Here is a 23,453-nt window from a genome sequence, read left to right on the forward strand (position 1 = left end):
GACATAATTAATTAAATTAATGAATAAATTAATACATTAATAATTTGGTTCAGTTTCATCCTAATTATGATTCCATTTCATCCCATATATTTCATATCTTAAAAATCGGTCTTTGTGAATGTAATTTTTATGTTTTTTTTTTTGTTTTTTTTTAAAAATTAATACTTTTAATGATGTATGAAATTGATCAAATGTGACGGTAAAGTCTATTTAAAATAAATTCTGTTATTTTCTGAAGGATTTCTGAAGGATCATGTGATTGAGATTGGGGTAATAGATGCTGAAAATTTAGTTTTGAGATCAGATTTTAAAATATTAAAACAGAAAATTCATTTTAATTAATTGAATTTCACATTATTACCGTTTGTACTATATGTTGATCAAATAAATGCTGCCTTGTAAGCATAAGATACTGTTGATACTGTAGTGTAATTAAATAAAAAGTCTCAAATAATCACAAATGACTGCAAAAGTCATGGAAATTGATTGGTCAAAAGGTGTGGGAACACTAAATTTATTTACGTAGGTCGTAAAGGACGCAATTTGTCTCAGTTTCATTGTTTAAGTGGCTGTTCTGAAACATTTTCAGATGGATAATGGAAAAACAGAAGTCATTTGCCAAATTAAGTCTCAGCTGGAAAGAACAAGGGGCTTTGTGGATTGGTTGGTATCGCATTGCACCAGTAAATACTATGACTTGTTCTTTCCTTTTGCACTGACTCACCAAGATTTCTGTCAACAGGTGGCTGCTGCCGTGTTGGTCCTGCTGATATAACTGCACTGAAGCAACAACTACATGTATAGATATGACTCATGAAGCATGACACCGTTCACATCTAGTTGCCTATGAAATAATGCACTGATGTTTAAGAAGGTGTATAAATATTTTATTTATAAATAAAAATAATGCCAACACTAGATTCACATGAGTATGAGATTTGTGATGACTAAACATTGAACATAATACATTAGATGTTGCCGTTTAAAAGGAAGAACACAATCACAATGCACATAACATGGAAGCAATCATGCAATCTTAGCTCACAGCGTTTCACAAAGAACGTTATTGTAATCCTTCAAATTAGTATTTACAATAAGATAGCGCCATCTTATTGGACTATGTCACTTCTCTATAGCCCGAATCTGATCCACTGACACATTATTAAACAGTCTGTTATCTTTATGATAACCTAGATTGTATTTTTTTGACTTACACTAATAAAGCCATTTTGTGTATAGAAGCAGACTTCATAAAGAACAGTCTTCTATGTAGTGTTCAGAGCATTATGCGTGCACTTTATGCAGATTATTCATACCATACCGTCTTCCAATTATCTACCATCAGTAGCATATATATCCACCAAATAGCATATAACTGAAATGGAATGATGCTATTGATCAGAAAATCAAATATTCACTAAATGCTCTTGGTACACTTAAGGTGCAGTCACAAATTTCAGCAAGCAAAAAAAGTTTAGCGATGTATGAAGCAAAGCTCACTCTTATGTCGCTTTGAAACCAAGCAGCTTTCTGTTGGTCATTGAATCCGCATGACCAAGTTGAACCAGTTTTATCGTTCGCTCAGAATCGCCCCGTCGCATCTTGACCTCTGTTCTGGAACCAACATTTTGGCGAAATTTCGCAGGCAAAAAGGCCCATTGTCTACAGTTCACACAAAAGTCATTCTATGTGATCAACTTGAACCCATTGCGAAAACTGCATGGGGGAATCTTTCGCCATCACGCAAAATTCCTGATTGCATGTATTTTGCCCGCAAAAATTCGCAACACAATGGTAAATGAAACCTCACCTTTAGGACAATTTATTTAATGATTCCTTTATCCACAATGTGTTTAACAAAGCAGCATTTTGACCTACAGGAAGTGACTTGACCTCTTCTTGGAGAGCCATTAAGTAATATTTTTTAACTTATTGCCACATAACCAAGGCCTGTGGAATTTGTTTCGCATTGCTGTAGAATGGCGGCATTACAAGAAGTCTCCAACGAGAGCTCGTGGTTCATTCCTCATGGGCATCAAACCAGCATTCTTATGGTTACCAGCCCTGAATGTTAACTACTACACCACACCATTTGGCTTACAACCGCATCGTCATTTCTAATTCTAACCTTTCACTGTTGCTAACAACCTGGAGAGATACATTTTCTTCATCTTTTTTCTTGTTTTAAATTGTCGAAACCCAATTGGCTCTTCAAGAGGAGGGTTGGACACTTCAGATTTAGTCAGTTATGTCTTCATCCAGGTCACTGTCTGGAGAGCCTCGGTGCCTGTACTCTGCTGTGTTGGACAAACGTTTCCAGGCATTGTCGGACTTGTTCCCCGTACTGAGGGACCTACCCAGGCGTTTCACCGCTCGCTCCTCAGAACCGTCCTCTGTCGCAGCTTGACCTCTGTGTTCTGAAGCCTGATGATGGAGATCATGCCTCAGATTTTCCAGATTCAGTGCCCATGGTCCCAGCTTTTGCCAGTTCACTCTCTGGAAGGCCATGATGCAATGCAGATTGCCTCCAACCTATAAAAATATCATTGAAATAACATATGTGAAACATAATTCTAATATTCAAATTACTGTAGAAGTACCATTGGTGATGCAAAGGGGTGGAAAATTTCCTGAATTTCCAAAACCTCTCCAGGATTTTTGGAAACTTACAGGAAATTTTGGAAATGTTCCACCCCTTTTCATCCCTAAGTACCATCACCATAGTACTTAAGCTACTTACCTTCTTGGTTTTGCGATACTGAATGCCTCTCTCTGTATGGCGAATGTCTAAGTATTCTGGGTTCTGAGTATTCAGATCAGTCACAATATCTGCCCATCTGATTAAAAATAAAGGTTAGAATATGTGCATCATATTTATAATTTTACCAAATACTACAATTCAATAAAATGAACCATACTTTTTACAGTGGATTGCAGGGTGTTTCCTGCTTGGTTCGCCAATGAGAATCCAGTGTTCCATCTCATTAAGCGGAAGTGCCCCCCTGTTAAAAATAAATAAACTTCATTCTTAATTTGAAGAAAAGGGTCTTGTAAAAGGTTAATAAATGTACTGTACAATTTCATGACTTTTCTTACAATAATACCAGTGCTCATTCTTATGGTTACAATATGAAAAGTCCAGGGTCAGTGTGAGAGATTTTTTTTTTTACTTTTGGTGGATCGTCACTAAATCTTACATTTGTTGACCTTGTACCCGTTGCCGTTCAAAAGTTTAGGGTCGGTAAGATCAAGGCTGCATTTATATGATCAAAATACAGTTAAAAAAGTAATATTATGAAATATTACAAAACTGTATTATTAGAAAATGTAAAACATCTTTTTATTCCTGTGATGGTAAAGCTGAATTTTCAGCAGTCTTCAGTGTCACATGATCATTCTGAGATCATTCTAAAATTCTGATTTGGTGCTCAAGAAACATTTATTATAATTATCAATGTTGAAAACAGTTGTGCTACTTAATATTTTTGTGCTAACTGTGATATATTTTTGAGATACTCTGATGAATAGAAAGTTTAATACAACAGCATTTACTTGAAAAAGAAATATTTGAACAATTTCTTAAACCAAAAATGAACGAACCCAAACTTTTGAGCGATATTGTACATGTTTGTTTGCACTGAAAACCTAAACATTTGACATTCAAAAAATGAAAACATTACATATTTTCTGGCACAGTTAAATACAAAAAATGAAATCTGTATTATTTGAAGGGCCAAGTAAAAACCAGAACTAAAAAAGGGGAAAAAATAATTGGTAACACTTTATTTTACAGTGTCCTACATGTTACATGTAGTTACTATAGTAATAACAAAAAATTATTACATGCAACAAACCAAACTTAATCCTAACCATATAGTAAGCACATATAGATAATTAATATTACTCAGTACTTAAATGTATAATTACACTGTAACAAAGACACCTTAAAGGTGCAGTGTGTAAATTTTAGTGGCATCTAGCGGTGAGGTTGCGAACTGCAACCAACGGCAGCACACCCCTCCTTTTTGAGCCAAATAGAGAAGCTACGGTGGCCGTCTGGCCAACACAAGTCAAAGATGTTGTCAAAGAGTACGTTAGCCAGTCAAGCAATGGGGTTTCTTCTTACTTCTAACAAAGAACGGTCTCTTCTTCTAATAAACCAGACAACTACTACTATTACTACTTTGTGCGTATTCAACGTAGTTACAATGCAAGCTGCCTCTAAAAACACAAACGATTTAGAAGAACAACATAGTGATGAAACACGCTCTTAGAGTGTTTGTCCGTTTAGGGCTGCTGTAGATACATACCGGCGCAAAATGAGACTTGACATGGAGGGGGGTCCCGCGGTGTAGTTATGTATTTTATATTGCATTTCTGTCAATAGATCCTCATAAATTTTACACATTGCACCTTTATTAATATTTTTAGAAATATTTTTTTCTTACAACCATAACCTGAATTTGATACATTTGAGCAGAAAATGAAAACCAAAGTTGCTGTATGATGTACCTGTATGCTTTGGCTGCTTTTAGTGGTGTAGCTTCATAGCCCACAGGACAGAAGTAATGATTCTGACAGTGGTAAATGTAGGCCATGGATTCATCTCGGAGTCCCTGCGTCAGCTTCAGCAGCGCCCCCTCAGCTAGAAAGAACAAACATGTGCTGCTACAATATGCTGCTCAAGTATTTTCATGACAGAATAATATTCTTTTATAATACATAAACTATATCTAAACCTAAACAGAAGATTAGGTAAATATCAGACTGGATATTACATTTGAACGACTGTCTGCTGACTCTGCTCAACAAACTACATCAAAAGTGCATTTGTAGAACAATATGCTCTTGCAGCCTATGTTCTTATGAAAAATGATTCAGAATTCACACACCTGTCTCTCCTGCTGTCTTGTGCTTCCCATGAGGTTTGTACAGAATATAAGAGCATCCCCGGACACGGAAATTTTCGTTGATTTGTCTAAACCATCTGCACCAATATAAAAATACATAATGTACAAAACAAATCAAAGTTTGGGGTCAGTAAGATTTTTTTTAAGAAATACTTTTATTTAGCAAGGATGCTATTAAATTGATCAAACTTGACAGACTTTTACACTGTTAAAAAAATCGTTTTAAAAGGTGCCCAAGAACATGTTTTCAAAAGATGTAATATAAGTCTTAGGTGTCCCCTGAATGTGTCTGTGAAGTTTCAGCTCAAAATACCCCATAGTTTTTTTTTTTTTTTTTTTAACTGCCTATTTTGGGGCATCATTATAAACGCGCCGATTTATGCAGCATGGCCCCTTTAAATCTCGTGCTCTCTGCCCACGGAGCTCGTGCTTGCCTTAAACACCATAAACAAAGTTCACACTGCTAATATAACCCTCAAAATGGATCTTTACAAAGTGTTTGTCATGCAACATGTCTAATCGCGTAAGTAGAGTATTTATTTGGATGTTTACTTTTGATTCTGCATGAGTTTGAGGCTGTGCTCCGTGGCTAACAGCTAATGCTACACTGTTGGAGAAATTTATAAAGAATGAAGTTGTGTTTATGAATTACACAAACTGCAAGTGTTTAAAAAATGAAAATAACGAAAGTCTTGTCTCTGTGAATACAGTAAGAAACAACGGTAACTTTAACCACATTTAACAATACATTAGCAACATGCTAACGAAACATTTAGAAAGACAATTTACAAATATCACTAAAAATATCATGATATCATGGATCATGTCAGTTATTATTGCTCCATCTGCCATTTTTCGCTATTGTCCTTGCTTGCTTACCTAGTCTGTTGATTCACCTGTGCACAGATCCAGACGTTTATACTGGCTGCCCTTGTCTAAAGCCTTTCATAATGTTGGTAACATGGGCTGGCATATGCAAATGTTGGGGGCGTACACCCCGACTGTTACCTAACAGTCGGTGTTATGTTGAGATTCACCTGTTCTTTGGAGGTCTTTTAAACAAAAGAGATTTATATAAGTAGTAGGAAACAATGGAGTTTGAGACTCACTGTATGTAATTTCCATGTACTGAACTCTTGTTATTCAACTATGCCACGGTAAATTCAATTTTTGAATCTAGGGCACCTTTAAAAAAATTTTCTTCTGAATGTTCACTTCAGAGAATCCTGAAAAAAATGTATTACCATTTTCACAAAAAGCAGCACAAATGCTTTCAACACTGATGGTGATAATAATGGAACAAATAAGAAAAAATGCTTAAGCACCAAATCAGCATATTAGAATGGTTTCTTAAGGATCATGTGACACTAAAGACTGAAGTAATTGCGGCTGAAAATTAAGCTTTGCCATCACAAGAATAAACTGCATTTTAAAATATATTAAAACAGCCATTTTAAACTGTATTAATATTTCACAATATTGGTCTTAAAAGTGTATTTTACTGAAATAAATGCAACTTTGGTGAGCACAAGAAACTTCTTTCCAGACCCCAAACTTTTTAACGGTAGTGTATATATTAATGTATGTTAACGCATTTAAGAAACTGTTAAAATGAAAAAAAAAAAAAAAAAAAAACACAGTAAACTCACCGCATCAGAGTGGCATTGCCGGTGAATGGTCCAAACTTGATATCTTCAAATGGAGGCTGGAAACCAAGTATATTCAGGGCTTCTTCTTGAGAAATAGGTGGGAGACTGAACAAATCAATCCTAAAGGTTACTCTTTGCAATTTCTACCAGACAAGATTATAAATCTTAAAATAGATCAAATTAAAGTGCTGTTTTTGCTCCTAAAAATACACATTCCTTGGTATATTTTTGAACGGTTTGTGTCAAGTCTCAAGCATTAAATCAGCAGAGGCCTATCCAAAAATCCCATAATTTACAATCTGAAATTAGCCATCAAATGCAAAAGGTGTTTATAAGTTTCAGCAAGGAACATACCTGCCTGCTCCTAGAGTACTGTAGAGAAAGTTCCAACAAGAGACAAGTGAAGAGATGCCACATGATGTTTTATACTGGGGTCGGCTAATGCAGTACCTTGAACATCAGAATGGACAGTTGTTAATCCAAAAAGTGGTTAAACTTGTACTTTTCGAGTCTCATTTCTCATTCCAGTGAGTGTATTACCATCTACGGAGGTCCAAGACTTTTCTCTGTTTGATCTCCTCCAGAGAAGCTTGTGGTGGGAGATCTTGCAGGTTTCTGCTGAGCCTGTCAGACGATTTCATTTTCTTAGAGTTGAATTTCTTTAAATTACCTGAGGAAAAACACACTAAATCCTTTAACAACATTCTAGGTAATACATTAGACTCATGCTGGTTCAAATTTGCATTCACTTATCAAGTAGGATATACTTGTTTCACTGGAATATATAAAAGACCCTTAAAATGCAGTGAATAATGGCTTAGCTGGAGTTTGGATAAAGCTAAGCTCAATGTTAAGCTTCATTAAGCATATGTAGAGAGCATGATTATCATTCTGAATCTGTCCTGTGTTCTTCGTCTCGGCAAAGATTCCTTAGATCAGTAATCACAAAGTCTAACCATTTCTAGGCTCTGTTTGATCACACAATGAGTGATGGCACACATCCAATGCATTCTCTTCTTCTCTCTATAAACTCTGAATCTGGAATTAATTACAAATTAACTAGGTGAAAACCATGTGACACCTGTGTCAGTGAGGTCATCACTGCAGTTACATAAACCACAGCAGATGGTCAGTATGAGCTCATTTTCCTGGCAAATTTTTGCTCAACAGCTTGTAGATTAAAAATGACCCCGTTATTTTAAATTTTACCATTAAGTTTACTCATAATAAAATTATTGTCATAGCTTGAAGGGTTAGTTCACCCCAAAAATGAAAATTCTGTCATTAATTACTCACCCTCATGTTGTTCCAAACCGGTAAGACTTTTGTTCATTTTCAGAACACAAATGAACATGTTTTTGATTAAATCTGAGAGATGTCTGTCCATCCATAGACTGCCTTTGCAACTTGATCTTTGATTTAGGATTTCGCTCACATATAAACATTGATCAGCAAACATAAAAAGATGCTCAACCGAACCAGAATGACACACAAGAACAAACCTCTTCTGGATGCTCAAATGTGCCGTGTAACCATTGAGGTTCATTTTAGTGTGTTATGCAGCACGTTTGAGCTTCCAGAAAAGGTTTGTTCTCGTGTGGCATTCAAGTTCGGTTGAAAATCTGTTTATGCTCTTAAGAAAATTTGGACTAAACTGCTCATATGGATTAGTTTTACGATCTTTTTATGATCTTTTCAAAGGCAGTATGGAGGGACAGAAAGCTCTCAGATTTCATCAAAAAGATCTTCATTTGTGTTCCGTAATGGAACGACGTAAGGTTGATTAATTAATGACAGAATTTTCATTTTGGGGTGAACTACTAACCTTTAATAACCTTTAACAGCCTTTAATCTGACCAGACCTTAGAAAGCATGATGAAATATATAATATTATCAAATTTGATGAATGTAAATTAAGAAAAAAAAAAAAAAAAGGAATTTCAAGTTTTTCAAATTTTTTTGTCCCTGAAACAGTATGTAGATGACTGAGATCATTTTAAAGTGACCCATACTTGTTCTGGTTTTCCGGGTTAAAACCGCATCAAAATCAGAGGTGTCAATCTCCCAGGCCAGCACAGGCTTGTTGCTGGATGACACAACCTCCATATCACAGTTCCCATCTAAAGACACACTTATTCCCCCTGAGTGGCTCTGGGAGGGGGTTGCAGTGTTGGTCTTGACTAATGATATCCCACTGTCTGGATTGGTTGGTGGCACATCTTCGGATGTGATGATGGGTCGGGCTCGGTTAAGCAGAGCATAGTCTGAGCAGACGGTGTAGAACTTCTCTCGGGAGTGTGTAACAGGGCAGGTCCAAGGAAGCTGGAGCTCTGCGCTGGAGGCCCGTCGCACCCTCAGCGCATCACGCGTCAACGGGCTCAGGAAGCTGCGCTCACGCTCATCCTCTCTGCCCGGGGCCCGTGATGGGGCCTCCTGATCAGTTCTAGCAGATACCTTGGCGCCTTCACTTTCCACAGTGTTAGGCATTGAACGGAGAACTGGGACGAAGGTTAAGAGAATAAGTTACAGGTGTACTTCCGCTGTGACGGCTTGGTCCCAGAAGAGAGATCAAAGAAAGAATCTCATCCACAGACTACAATTAAGAATAAGACAGAAAGTGTAATAATAATAAGATATGACAACTGTTAATATTGCTTAATATTTTTGTGGAAATGGGTCTCTGTTACATCCTTTTCTTGTCATAAGATTACAAAATTGATACCAGGTTATGCTACACTGATGGCTGAATCTAAATAATATTTTAAAATAGCTTTGAATTGAACAAAATTACAGCCATTCATGTAAACAAAAGCAAAACACTTGGAATAATAAAAGTATGGTGGATTGTTTTGCTAACTAAGGTGTGGTGGTGTGACACTGTTGTCTCCATCACCATGATTATTTATGATTATATAGTCCCACTCTAGGCCAGAGAATGCTATTAACTGAAATGATTAAACTGACAATAGCTTTTAATAATGTTTAATCTATTATATAGACTAAAGCTAAATGGTACCACATGGTTGAATTCCACCTTTATAATCACCGTCAACAACAATACCATCGTCTAGGTCATTTGTAATCGATGATGGTCGTTAGGCATCATTTCAGGACTAGATTGTAAGATAAATCGCTGTAAGTTTAATCCACTGAGAACACCATATAAATAATACAGATATGAATAACAGCTAAGCAGCATCAATGTAGCATCAATGGGCTCTTCGAAAAATGTACCCCTTACATGAATGTGCGTTCATAGCTCATATATTTATCCTTATTTAATTAACCATTATTAAAATAATATTAAAATTAATAATAAACAATCACTGTACACCTACCTTGCTAATTCTGCAGGAATAATTTATATATACTGCGCTGCGCGACCTGGCTCAGTGTTTGACTGCCTAGCTGTGTTTTAACGGGCTCTACCAATCTCAAAGACAGGGGTGTTGTACGACATAAAATGTTTAAATATTTCCTTTATCGGATTTAAACGGTCTATATAACACTGTACCGTATTACTGCGTAATCTCTAAGAATGTTTGTATAAAACATGTAACGTTAAGGCACATAGTTTTGTAAATGAAGATAGTCTTAAAGATAGTCCCACCTCCGTTGTTGAAATCGTTCATGGGAAGTAGAGCGTGGATGTCTTGAAAGTGGACTGAACTGCCTGTCAATGAACTAAACAAAAGCAGGTGCAAGACCGGGGCAGGTGAGCAATAAGAGTCAAATAAAGCGATTTTATGAAATATGGCTAAAATCCGAAGCGTGGTTCCATGTGAAACTATTAATTGAAAATATTTTCCCTGTTAAACGCATATACTTTTAGAATACTTATTTTGTAGTTTTGGGTTTAACCTGCAGAAAGTTACCTGATCAAAATTTTGTTTGTTGATGCATGACACCCTTAAAACTTATATAGGCTATATATATATATATATATATATATTATATATATATATATATATATATATATATATTGTACAATTTTACTACTATTATTATTATTATTATTATTATTGTTAATAAAATGTACTGTATCTTGACCATTTTTTTAACAAAATAATGTATATAATAATATATATTTGTCTATATATATATATATATATATATATGTGTGTGTGTGTGTGTGTGTGTTAATCTTTTATCATGTCAAATATAATGTTATCACTACAAAATGATTTACAAAAAGTTTATGACAGTGTCTCACCTTAAGAACAAATGGTGCAAGTATCAAGTACTGAGTTTGTTACACATTATCTAGTAGTTACTAATCACCAGTGCTGGGTAGTAACTGATTACATGTAATCTGGATTACATAATCAGATTCCAAAAATTAAGTACTTGTAATTAGATTACATTACATTTTAAAGCAGGTTACTCGTAATCAGACTACAGTTACTTATTGATTACATAATTGCATGTTATTCTGACAATGGCAGTAAATTATTCAGAAATCATTGATTCTACTTCTTGGTTTCAGGGGAACCATTGACGTAATGTAATATTTAATGAATTTCATGTTAATAACAAAGAATAGAATATATTGTCTTTCTCTTTGTATATTGTACATCAATATGGTACAAGATTATCCTATTCAAATCAATGTGAGAAACGATTTAGGATAAAAGTAATCTAAAAAGTAATCATAGAGTAGTCAGAATACATTACCTGAAATGAGTAATCTAGATTACATTACAAACTACAATTTTTGTCATGTAATTTGGAATTAGTAATTGACTATAATTTGTAGACTGATAAACTAGACTGATGTTTCTAGAATCTAACCAACATGGCTTGCAAGCTGCTAATAATCGACACAGACTGCGGCATAGATGATGCTCTGGCTATCATAGTTGCTCTCGCAGCTCCTGGTGTGAAGGTGTTGGGCATCACCTGCTGCTTTGGGAACACTGATGTGGATAATGTATGTCAGAATGTGATGCGAGTACTGACAGTCTGTCAACAAACCCAGGTCAGTACAATTAAAAGAGTATCAATACAACTATCAAGAACTAAGATGAGATTGTATTCTATTATATTGTTATCCCTCAGATTCCAGTCTTCAAAGGGTCTGCTGGTCCTCTAGTCGGACCTGTGACACCGTTTAAAGATCACTTTGGCACGGATGGACTTGGAGATGTTCTGCAGAACTCTGAGATTTGGAAGAGGCAGATACAGAAAGAGCATGCCATTCATGCCATGATACGACTGGTGAATGAAAACCAGGGAGAGGTAAGAAATAAACTAATAACCACTTTTAGTTACAGAATATTAGAATAAAAAGAAATATTAAAGTACCTTTCAAGCACAATCCCCTGGTTTCACAGACAAGGCTTGAGCTAGTCCTAGACTAAAATGCATGTTTGAGCTGTTTTAACCGAAAGCAACTTGACTGACGAATCTTAAAATATGTCAGTGCCATTGTTTTGTCTCAAGATGCACACCAGTAATGTTTTTTTCTAGGGTATGTTTAACTAAGGCCTAATTCTGGCTTAGTCTAAGCCCTGTCCGTGAAATCGGGCCATAATGTCAGTGTTGGGTTACTTCAAAAAATGTATTAATTACTAATTACAGTACAGTCCAAAAGTTTGGAACCACTAAGATTTTTAATGTTTTTAAAAGAAGTTTCGTCTGCTCACCAAGGCTACATTTATTTAATTAAAAATACAGTAAAAAAAAAAAAATCGTAATATTGTGAAATATTATTACAATTTAAAATAACTGTGTACTATTTAAATATATTTGACAAAGTAATTTATTCCTGTGATGCAAAGCTGAATTTTCAGCATCGTTACTCCAGTCTTCAGTGTCACATGATCCTTCAGAATTCATTCTAATATGCTGATTTGCTGTGAACTCTTTCGCTCCCTCTCCCTCTCTGCCGTGCGCGCGCTGGTTTGAAACACAGTCTCTATGCGCGCTCTTGCTCGCTCGCTCTAGATTCCGGGAGATTTTAACTAATTTGCGGGCATCAGGGAGCCGCTATCAATATGCGGGAGACTCCCGGAACTTCCGGGAGACTTGGGATGTCTGCAAATTTTATTCATAGATTTACGTCTACGATACCCATGTCACAACTCTATACATATTACAATACTGAACTCGCGATACGATATTATTGCGATACTCCAAGACATATGTGGTTCTATTCATTTTGGGTGAACTATATACAACACATATTGTCACTATCCACAATATATTGTTTCATTTTTATTCTTGACTGTCGCATAGCCTGGTTTAAAAACGAAAAAAAACAAAAAAACAATGGTATTAATAGAGTATTCTTTACTGAAGATGGGCAAAAAATTACCCAAATACTATAGAAGGGTTACAGCATATTTTCAAGAGGACAAAATGGCTTAAAATGGTTTAAAATAAAACAAAAGATTTAAAATAAGCTAAAACAGCTAAAATGTAGGCTAGTAGTTTTTTTTTTTTTTTGTATTATTTGAAGAGTTTATTTGCAAAAACAGATAACTCCATTTTTATGAATTCTCACAAATCATGTTTTTTTTATTGTGCATTCCAAGTAATAACAATCAAACTGCAGTTGGGCTGTTTTGATTAAGTAATGATAACTCTAAAAAATACATGTAAATTAAAAAATTAAAATTCATTGAAAGTATGTTTTATATATATATTAAAAGTTTGTTTTTTAGCAAAAGCAGATAACTCCAACAGTCGTTTTTTGGCAAAAGCAGATAACTCCACATTTCATGTTTCATAGTTAAACAAAACCCAAGTAATTGCATTTAAAACACTCTCAAACACACATGTGCACACAAACGCACACACACACACCCCCACCCACGCGCGCACACACACACACACACACACACACACACACACACACACACACACACACACACACACAAACAAACAGATCGGCACACACACACACACACACACGCTCTCTCTCTCTCTCAAACACACACACACACACACACAACACACAGATCGGCACACAAGTACACACACACGCACTCATCCACACACACACACACACACAAGCAAAAGGACAACCAATTTTTCAGCATGTAAGTCGTGTATGGTGTACAAGGACTTGCAGGAGTCGAAATCATAAATCCTCGATCACTTTTAGTGAGCTTTGATAAAACTTCCCTCAGCTAGCGCGTCTTTTTGAAGTGACTAGAAGCCTTGTCACCTGACCTGAATACTGCGCGCTGATTCGCTAAAACGGACTTATCGGTTTCTGTCTGTACACAAACAAGGGCGCTTGTCGGCTTCTGCTGTAATACGTGAACTTGCGATGCCTGAAAGTGGGCAAAACCGGCTCTTCTGACAAAATGGATTTAGGGTACAGAACGTGCTATATATGGAGAATAATGCACAGCACTTAGTTCATTTTTTTTAAAAATGGCGTTTATCGGTTTTTGCAAATGAACTCTTCATTTGTTCCCTTAACTGCTGTTTTTATTTAAAAATAAGGAACTAATGAACTAGACAAGTCATGTGAATACATTGGTAATAAAAACTGTAAACCCTGAAGTGTTGACACGTCTGGAAAAATGGAATTTTAGTACATTACCACTCCTAGTTTCTTTAAATAAAGTTTGAAAAGGGCAGGGCAAATTTGTCATTACAACAGAAGTATCAATAAATATCTTGGGGAGCTATCATATATTGTTTTTAAAATGGAGTCAAAAAGGTTAAGAAACCCTGGGTAAGAATGTTTAAAAAACAGTTAAAGTGACCTCTACTGAATGTTGTGATGCCATCTTGTGGTTGACAATGGAATGCCCTGTTTGTTTACATTCTTAGGTATCTTTCATAGCTCTTGGTCCACTCACTAACTTGGCTTTGGCTGTTCGTTTAGACCCCACCCTCCCTCAGAAACTCAAAGATCTGTATATTATGGGCGGCAATATGGAAGGTAAGAAAATAAGCTGCTGTACAGAAACTTGGCACCTTAAATGTGTACCTCCAAATTGTACTTTTTCTATCAGTGATTATGTATTATATAAAAAAACCAAGGCAGAGCTGAGAACAGCACAGCTCAGGACACGTACCCCAATCAGGACTCTTTCTATAAAGCTTTATCTCCCCACACTGTCCACTGTTAATCTTCCAGGGAAGGGAAACCTGACACCAACTGCAGAGTTTAATTTTAGTATGGACGCTGAGTCAGCTTACATAGTTTTGGAAGAATATACCTGCCCGACACACATCGCAACCTGGGAGTTCACTTGCAGAAACAAACTGTCTTGGGTAAGAGCATCCCAACATGAGCAAAATCGAGTCTTGCTTGAACATATTGTAGGCCTGACAAACTTGTACGCTTCATATTTTTCCAGGAGTGTTTTGATGAGCTGGTCAATCAGGATACATCAGCTGCTCGATTCATGAAGAAGATAACCTCCAAGTGCTGGGCCTACTCAAGAGATTTCACCATCAAAAACAGAAAAGATGTGCTTTTTGGGCAAGGGTTTGTACCCTACGATGCCTTTGCTGTGGCAGCTTGTGTGGACAGCAGCGTGATTACAGAGAGTTTACAGTGTGCCGTACGTGTGGAGGTACAAGGTGTATTGGGACGAGGCATGATGGTTGTGGACCCAACCAACACACTGGAAAAAGGCCATCTTGCATTTGTGATGAGGACATGTGACCTTAAAAAGTTCAGCTTGATGCTCAAAGCTTCTTTACAGTAAGCATAGAAATAAGCTTCATTTCACTGCATTTGTACTACATGATTTCAATTTTAAAATGTAGAATCTTTTGCACTTTTAATGCTAGTGTTCCTGTTCGCCCAAAAAAATCTGTTCTGTCATCATTCACTCACCCTCACGTCATTCCAAACCCATATAAGACTTACTTTTTAAAACATAAATGATGTTTAATTAAATGATAAATTGTTACTATGGATTATATCTATGAACTTTTTGAGACATCAAATTTTTGGTTGTATGGACTTTCAATGGAGGGACAGAAATCTCTCAGGTTTCATTAAAACATCTTAATTTATGTTTTGAAGATGAAAGATTGCCTGGGTTTGAAATTATGGCAATTACTTTTCCTTTAAGTAAATTCCAACTTGGGTAGAAATAAAATGAGAAATCAATATTCCAGCCTGATATGTTTATTTCAACCAAAGTGACCAAATGCTCACTCTTGAAGTGACAAATGAATGAACAACACAATTCAAGTTTTTTAAGCTCCCTCAAATTAAAAGCCAATTTCAGCAAATGAATTGTTTTGCATTAAGCAGAGGCCAATTAAAATAAAATAAAATCTCAACTTCTGAATGCTTTTACGGTTTGGCTTGGACTTGGAGGGGTTCAAATCAATGTGGTAATTGTAGTCTTAGCAACCACTTTTATCTTCCCAAATGTTAAATCAACCAAGAAGTGTGGTCAGAAAATGCTCTAGAATTAAATCATCAAACCAATATAACAGCATTGTAGGAGTGGGGTTTTACGCAAAGTGCTTATTTAAGGTTGAGTAACACTGCATCTTGCATTTTAATACAATAATACTGGACCATATATTTGAATTCCAAACAATGCAGTATTACTCAAAACAGGGAATCTCTAAAATGGTAAAGAAAAATACCCCTACTAGGGCAATGGCATTGGCATTAAACCAATGTCGTCAAACTTTCGTTCAATGTGTCAGTTAAAATTGAACTTAAGGCATTTTTATGATACCCCACTAAAATAAATAGTTCTAAATTTTGAGGGGGACTTGGAAATGCAACACTGGATTTCCAGTGAACATTTGTACCATTACAATTCAAGGTTTTTTCCAATCATTAAAATGATCTTGGTGTACATCATTCTATTCAACCAGGAAAAATAAAACAAGATTAGAAACCACTGCATTTTCTGTTGCTCAACGAGGCTGTTCTGCCTCAGATGCCACTGTTGTCGGGGCTGTTAGGCCAGGGCTCTGAGTTCCAGCGATTGAGTGAGGGAGACCACCCCATGTTCCAGGGGTTGTAGGTGCGACCCATGTCGTTGGGGGCAGGTGTGGGCGGTGCAGTGTGGCTGACCAAATCAGGGAGAGTGGAGGATGTAGGAGGGTTGAAGGAGTGCAGGGTGGAGTCGTTTCCAGTGGACCAGATGGACCTGCTGAAGGACCAGGGACTGCGTGCACTGCCCAAAATGGACTAAAGACAGGCAGAAAGAGAAAGACTATCATGTCATAACCTGCAAAGCTACATTTACAGCTCTGGAAAAAATTAAGAGCCCACTCCAAGTTCAGAAATCAATGTTAAGTGGTCTCTTAATTTTTTCCAGAGCTGTATATACAGCCACGGGAAATCTGAAACATGTTAAGCATCTGGCTTATAGCTATATATACACACACTACCGTTCAAAAGTTTGGGGATGTACGATTTGCTGCTCAAGAAACATTTCTTATTCATGTTAAAAATGGTTGTGCTGCTTTATATTCTTGTGGAAACTGATTACAGCATTTACTTAAAAATAAAATTTATGACCCCAAACTTTTACAATAGAGTAGTGTGTAATGGCTCAATATTCATCTGAAAATAACCCTGATAGCAAAAAATGCAGCGTCACTGAGATTTCAATATACATGATTGTAGTTTTAAATGTTCTCTAAAGGGCTTTTCACACTTGAAATAGTTAACCCTGGGTCATTGTAAACCCCAGGTAAACGGAATCTTGGGTTTTCACTGGGTTTACACTGTACAATGTTGGCACGGCAATGCGGGGTTAACACCGCAAAAACACAGTGCTAACCCTGATCCCTGATACTAACGTTCTTTTACCCGTGGTTAAAAGCTGCGTTTGGAAGGACGATAACCCGGGGTTAAGCACAGTGTGAAAAGCCCTTAAGGGATTCAAAGGTGTCCATCTGAATGAGACAAGCTGACAACAAAGAGATATCTTACAGTTGTTGGAGTTGCTGGGGATCCAGTGCTGGTAGCCCAGGAATTACTAGGCTCAGTCTCCCAGATGGATGGGGACACTGGAGTGTAATCAGGCCAACTCTGCTGGGGCTCTGAACTCTTGGGAACGGTCATGCCTCTGAAAACTAATAGAGAGAGTATAAACATAATATTGGATGCAGTGGCATTGCAAACTTGATTTAAGCATTTTATTTTAAAATTAGAATTTTAAATGTAAATTGGTTTTTGCATACCTCCAGAGAGGTTGAGTGGGTTGTTGGGTCCAAAAGCAGAGAAAGCATTAACTGGACCAAAACTGGGGCTGCTGGTGGTGTCTATTGGGCTCCACAGTCCAGAGCTAAAAAAATGCACAATAACATTATAAATACACTTGTAAAATCAGATGGGGAAGATGATTAAGCAATGTTTCATTATGAAGGGACTGCACCTGTCAGATCCATCACTCTCCACTGATGTCATGTGAGACAGTGTCACCTTCCCCAGACTGTCAGCTTTACTAGCTGAGCCACTGCCACCTGTGAAAACAGGAGCACACCACTTGTATAACATTTATGTATAAATGTGTTGCAAGGGGTACTTTAAAAATAAATCTGTTAATGGTATCGGCCTCAAATTTCCTGATTGGTGCACAACTACATTACAGTTGAACCATAATCATCATCATATTTATTAGACACACTCACCAGGGCTTTTGTCATAGCCAGCAGCCACAGCTGCAAAAGTTGGATTTCCATTTTGACCAGGCAAAGAGGCCGACTTGGTGAGCTTATTCCCTGGAGCCTTCTTTAAAGTAGCCTCGCTATAAAATATACAAGAAGAATACATCACTCAGGGATTTCCAGATGAAACCAGGAAATGCCTTGAAGGCAGTTACCCAAATGAGTTCTAGTAGGATGTGCACTTTAAAGCACACGCCAGTTGAAGTTACCTGGTGGTGTGGAGCACGCTGCTGTAGCTTCCACGAGGCACCAGGCTGGGGGAGGTTGGGGGTGGGGAACAGGTTCTGGAGATGAGAGAACTGGGTCCTTTCAGGAAGGGGTCTGCATGCATGGTCTGCATAGATATCTGCTGAAGACTGTCTGCTGCTGATAAGACATGAGACAAATATTTAAATTTTGGAATACAAGAACACAAAATAGCAAGCTGACTCATAAACAAGCCCAGGTTATACTACTCATCACTTACGATTGCCAGTTTTGTTGAGAGGAACATCCCATTCTGGTGGGGGGGACTCCTTCTCTCCTTCTGATCCACTGCTATGACCCAGCTCCGACATGGAGCCATTGGATACAAACTTTCCAAGTGGAGATAGCCGGTCATCACCCATCTTCCCACTGACTACTAGGACAGACAAAGTAAAATTATTTCCAAATGGTTTCTACAGTTAACAGTGATTCAAAAGTTTTGTGGAAAAGCTGAAATTTGACACGTACGTTTGCCCAGAGCTCGTGGTTTGGAGAAGCTGTGAATTCCTGTATTGGCAAGGGTTTTGGTGAAGGTCTTGCGCTGCTTATCCTGTTTTTCCAGGGGTGTAACGTAAGGGAGTTCTAGAGAGCTGTGTAGAAAAAAATTAAGACAATGATATTATACTGATTTGAGTAATAACAGAGATTGTGCAAGTTTGATGCAAATTATACATTATATTTATAATCAGTATTCTAAGTTACAGGTAAAAGGCTCACTGGAAACTTCAAGGCCTAAATGATGAAGTGTTTCATTTCTGCCCCACTAACGGAACCTCGGGTTCCTCAAATAAAACCTTTGGCCCCTTCCTCTAAAGACCCTGATATACTTCAAGGGAAATCAAAGAACAAACAAAGGGGTGTGCTGCCATTTTGAACAAAATCAGGACAACATTTAGTTTGTTTGGAGTCTGTTTCGGCTCAACCATTGTGCGAACATCAAGGAAAATCTTGCTGTTAAACACCTATGAACCGCCATTGGTCATGATGGTGGGTAAATAGGCTCCACCTTATTTGACATGGATAGCTTTGCACTGTGAATACACTGGAAAGATGCTTTATAGTTGAATTTTAAGCTTTAATTGTAATTGAAATTCTGATTCCTGAAATTTAAGTACAACTTTACAACACTGACACTGACATAGTGAAACTGTTTTTTTTTTTTCTCTCAGTTTAATACTGTTTTGAAGGAATTTGTATTAAAGCGCTATATAAATTAGGGCTGTGTATTGCCAAGAATCTGGAGATACGACACGTATCACGATACAGGGGTTACTGTAAGAAAGGCAATATATTGTTTTATTTCATGTTTTATAAGAAAGAGGATCTAATTTTAGAAAAAAACTGTCATAAAGAACACACCACCATATGCATAAAACCTGACAAATAAACTTTATTTGGCAACACTTTACTTGAAGGGTTGTGCATAAGACTGGCATGACACCTTCATAATCATGACATGACACGTGTCATGAATATGGAGGTGGTTTTATGCATGTCCTTAAGTGTCATTCACTCAATTATGTAATTTTTAATGCAAAGATGGCATTGTTTGTGATGTCTGTGTTATGACAACTTGACATAAACCAATACATCATAACCTGTCAGTGTCTTTGTCATGACAGCTTGACATTACCAAGACAACATAACCTGTCATAAACATGACATAGCAGAGTAATTATCAAACTTAAACTACTTTGGTTTTTAACATTAACATTACATTACATTATTTTGGTAGCACTTCAGTATAGGAAACACATATATAAACTATTAACTATGACTTTTCTGTCAATAAACTCCTAATTTACTGCTTCTAAATATAGTTAATTGTTAAGTTTAGGTATTGGGTAGGATTAAGAATCTAGAATAAGGTCATGCATAATAAGGCATTAATATGTGCTTAATAATTATTAATAAATAGTCAATATTCTAGTAATATGCATGCTAATAGTAATAAGCAACTAGTTAAAAGACCCTAAAATAAAGTGTTATCATTATTTTATGACTGTCATTTTTTTAAGTTTGAAATGGTCTATTATTTGACCTTCTGTTGGAGGAAACTTGAAAAAATTAAATGAAAAATATTCATGACGCTGTTATAAAATTATTTTTTATATTGTATTGTCACTTAATGACATTTTAATGACAAGTTCAATTTGTACCACTGTACTTGAGGTCAAGATACATATCATGACAGCCAGTGGTGTAGTCCTAAAAAAATAAGTGGTGTACTATTACAACCCCCCCCCCCCCCCCAAATACAAAAAAAATACAAAAACACAAGTAATTGTATTTTATGTTGTTGTTCACTAGTAACATGCTTCATTAAAAACAAATAAATACAGTGCATTCTAAAATTGGTTGACATTTTTAATGCTTTACAGTTTGACTATTATTTAAACATGTTGCTTTGGAATTATATTCACTGTGAAAAGTGATATCTGAAATTAAAGTTTAATTTTATTCAAAAGGGTGTTAAAAAAGCCAATTATTCGAAATCTAATTTATTAACATTATAAAAATGTGGTCACAAACAAACAAAAACAGTAATCAGGCTGAATGAAAATTTAAACCACTCTCTGTCAGTAGGTGGCGCTTATGGAGCAGCAGAAATAGAGCTGTTTCCCCGGTAACCTCTGTAAACTCAGTTTTATATTATTTATTACTATATAAGCGTATCAGTTTGACAGAATTGTCTACTTCATTGTGTTATAAGAAGTCAAACTATCATTTTCCATTATAAAAGCATTTGTTATGAAAAAATAGCCTATACACATAGCCTATAGAAACAAGATGTCACAGATGTAATATAAATCTAGTGAATTCCCTTAATAGGTTATAAATTCTACAAGTTAGCCAAATTTACCATAATTACTATAAAACTATATAAATTCTAATAAGGGAGGGTCATGAATAGTTTAAAAAGCTCCCTAATAATTGTTGGGGCAAGATTTGTCGTCCTCTTTTCAGTCTTTTGTTCATTTTGTCCATCAGTCTAGATCACGTTTGACTTTCTCTATAGCGTTATAAAGTGTTTAACTCTCAATAGAATTCAAATGGATCGCACATTTTATCATCAGTGTCGGGATGGCTCGTGGAAATCTTTTCACACTTTTGGAGCTTAATAAGATTCATAGTAGCAGCCTAGTATGTTTCGCTTTTGATTCGCGCACTAATGCATTAAATAAGCAAGGCTTCATTTGCGTTTATGGTCTTTTCAGTTTGTACGGGAACTTGGCGCTTATAAAAGCTCTGAACGCATGATGTAGGCTATATAATTAATGAATAGTCTTATTTCCTCACCACCATATTTCTCACGCCGAGACCGCTGCAGTGAGAGAACTGCGCTCAATGCGCCGCTCAAAACACCGAGCGGCTTTGATCGGAGTCTCTCACTGCAGCGCGAACACGCACAGCCTGGTTTTTAGCCGATGATGAGCGGAAAAAGGTAGAATGACAGAAGTGCTCATGCACCAATTACAACAAAGAATCGCGAGTTTACACAAAAGCATTGGACACACAGTTAAAGGAGAAGATAACAGGACATTATTTTATGGACTTTCGAAGCAAAAACAAGTGGGTATACGCAAATACTGATCCTTAGAAGTCGTAATACGCAAACAGCCCTGAGCAAAAAGTAAGCATACGGCGTATGCGTGCGTATCGCCCCGACTACACCACTGATGACAGCCAATGTCAAAACTAACCACATGACAGTTTAATGTAATGTTAACCCATAAAGCTAAATAATGTCAAGTTGTCATGACAAAGACACTGACAGGTTATGATGTATTGGTTTATGTCAAGTTGTCATAACTCGGACATCTCAAACAATGTCATCTTTGCATTAAAAATGACATAATTGAGCAAATGACACGTAATGACAGTTGTCATAAACATGCATAAAACATCCTTCATTCATGACATGTGTCATGTCATAATTATAAAGCTGTCATGTCAGTCTTATGCACACCCCTTCAAGTAAAGTGTTACCCTTTTTGTTTTATTTAATCAAGACAGTATTATTTGCATTTATATCACAAATCACTATTTTGTGCAATCTAAGTTAAGGGAAAATAAAGTGACTGCAGGATTATTTAGGTGTATGTTTTAAAGGTTCATAGAATAGCAGTTTTTAATTTCTAAATTATTTAACAACAGAAACTCATCATAGTCCGTTCCATTACCGCACGACTTTTCCATATTTGATACTGTAAAGCTGCTTGCTTTAAAGCAGTCTTTTTTGCTTAAAGTGCTATTTAAATAAACATGCCTTCACTGAAGTGCTGAACACAGCTGGCGCAAACATATCCACATTCGCTATGATCAGATGCTTTCTTTCAGCTGTCATTTTTATTGTGTGATTATTTTGTTATTGAGAGGAAAGCGTGCAGTACATATTACTTATTCTATTGAAACGCCTCTCTCAGCAGCGTGGATGGCGTCAGGATGTTAAGTGAGCTCTCAGATTCAATGCGTTTCCCGAGTATTGGATATTAACATGGCCCATTTTGCAAATAACATGACTCTTGTCGATCTCCATGTGGTTTCTTTAGTTGAAGCCAAAATGAGTCCACATGAGTTCGCGGCGGAAGCCGGAATAATTCTATCATCTTGTGAGTTGGGTTTGCTAATGCTAACGCCAGTGACGCACGCGCCTTGCTCTTCTCCGCGTCAGTTTTACGTTCTGAGAGAACACTGCCATCTAGTGAATAGCGGTTGGAGTTAAACCGAACACAAAGCCATGAATCTTGGATGTAAATAGATAAATAAATAAATAAATAAATAAATAAATAAATAAATATCGATACAGTGTTTTTGAGAATTGATACAGTATCACCAAACATCGCGATATTGACGTGTATCGATATTTTCTTACACCCCTAATATAAATTAACAAGACTTGACTTGACTGGAGTGCCAAATTGCAGAGCTGGTGCAAGCTGCAGAGGTGGTAACCACTCTTTTCTCACTGCTGTCATTGTTGTGTTATTTAGAGGATTGCGTGCAGCACATATTCATCTAACATCGC

The 23,453-nt window shown here is 36.6% G+C and overlaps 4 protein-coding genes across 10 annotated transcripts in view; 2 read left to right on the forward strand and 2 right to left on the reverse strand.

Moving 5' to 3' along the window:
- Positions 1–877, forward strand: part of zgc:172121 (uncharacterized protein LOC337599 homolog) — a 5,214-nt gene extending 4,337 nt beyond the window's left edge. For all 3 annotated transcript variants that reach the window (XM_067372604.1, XM_067372605.1, XM_067372603.1), the window contains 2 exons: positions 590–663; positions 743–877. In XM_067372604.1, the coding sequence (XP_067228705.1) occupies positions 590–663; positions 743–804 (136 nt within the window). In that variant the 3' untranslated portion in view covers positions 805–877. The remainder of the gene's footprint in view (positions 1–589; positions 664–742) is intronic.
- Positions 878–2,238: 1,361 nt separating this feature from the next.
- On the reverse strand, positions 2,239–10,048 carry LOC137010529 (basic immunoglobulin-like variable motif-containing protein). Of its 2 annotated transcripts, none has more exons than XM_067372597.1 (10): positions 9,898–10,048; positions 8,572–9,152; positions 7,100–7,229; positions 6,914–7,009; positions 6,560–6,664; positions 4,893–4,987; positions 4,513–4,645; positions 2,919–3,002; positions 2,741–2,837; positions 2,239–2,532 (listed from the first exon to the last, which is right to left on the reverse strand). In XM_067372597.1, exons 2-10 carry the CDS (start codon positions 9,044–9,046, stop codon positions 2,239–2,241), a joined length of 1,509 nt encoding a protein of 502 aa, XP_067228698.1. In that variant the 5' UTR covers positions 9,047–9,152; positions 9,898–10,048. The 2 variants fall into 2 exon arrangements, with proteins under 2 accessions (XP_067228698.1, XP_067228700.1); XM_067372599.1 differs by having other exon boundaries at positions 8,572–9,057; positions 9,898–10,020.
- A 115-nt stretch (positions 10,049–10,163) lies between these two features.
- si:ch211-201h21.5 (uncharacterized protein LOC555526 homolog) lies at positions 10,164–15,613 on the forward strand. The gene is made up of 6 exons (XM_067372602.1): positions 10,164–10,274; positions 11,343–11,537; positions 11,618–11,797; positions 14,348–14,459; positions 14,658–14,794; positions 14,881–15,613. Exons 2-6 carry the CDS (start codon positions 11,355–11,357, stop codon positions 15,232–15,234), a joined length of 966 nt encoding a protein of 321 aa, XP_067228703.1. The 5' UTR covers positions 10,164–10,274; positions 11,343–11,354; the 3' UTR covers positions 15,235–15,613.
- A 33-nt stretch (positions 15,614–15,646) lies between these two features.
- The window catches only part of tmem131 (transmembrane protein 131), a 43,652-nt gene continuing 35,845 nt past the window's right edge, over positions 15,647–23,453 (reverse strand). For 2 of the 4 annotated variants that reach the window (XM_067372593.1, XM_067372596.1), the window contains 8 exons: positions 18,893–19,014; positions 18,645–18,800; positions 18,388–18,544; positions 18,143–18,258; positions 17,887–17,974; positions 17,693–17,796; positions 17,442–17,584; positions 15,647–16,691 (listed from right to left, as the gene is read on the reverse strand). In XM_067372593.1, coding sequence (XP_067228694.1) covers positions 16,434–16,691; positions 17,442–17,584; positions 17,693–17,796; positions 17,887–17,974; positions 18,143–18,258; positions 18,388–18,544; positions 18,645–18,800; positions 18,893–19,014 — 1,144 coding nt within the window. In that variant the 3' untranslated portion in view covers positions 15,647–16,433. The remainder of the gene's footprint in view (positions 16,692–17,441; positions 17,585–17,692; positions 17,797–17,886; positions 17,975–18,142; positions 18,259–18,387; positions 18,545–18,644; positions 18,801–18,892; positions 19,015–23,453) is intronic. The other 2 variants (XM_067372594.1, XM_067372595.1) reach the window with 2 other exon arrangements.

This window comes from Chanodichthys erythropterus, chromosome 21 (genome assembly GCF_024489055.1).
Source record: "Chanodichthys erythropterus isolate Z2021 chromosome 21, ASM2448905v1, whole genome shotgun sequence".
NCBI classification, from domain to species: Eukaryota; Metazoa; Chordata; class Actinopteri; order Cypriniformes; family Xenocyprididae; genus Chanodichthys; species Chanodichthys erythropterus.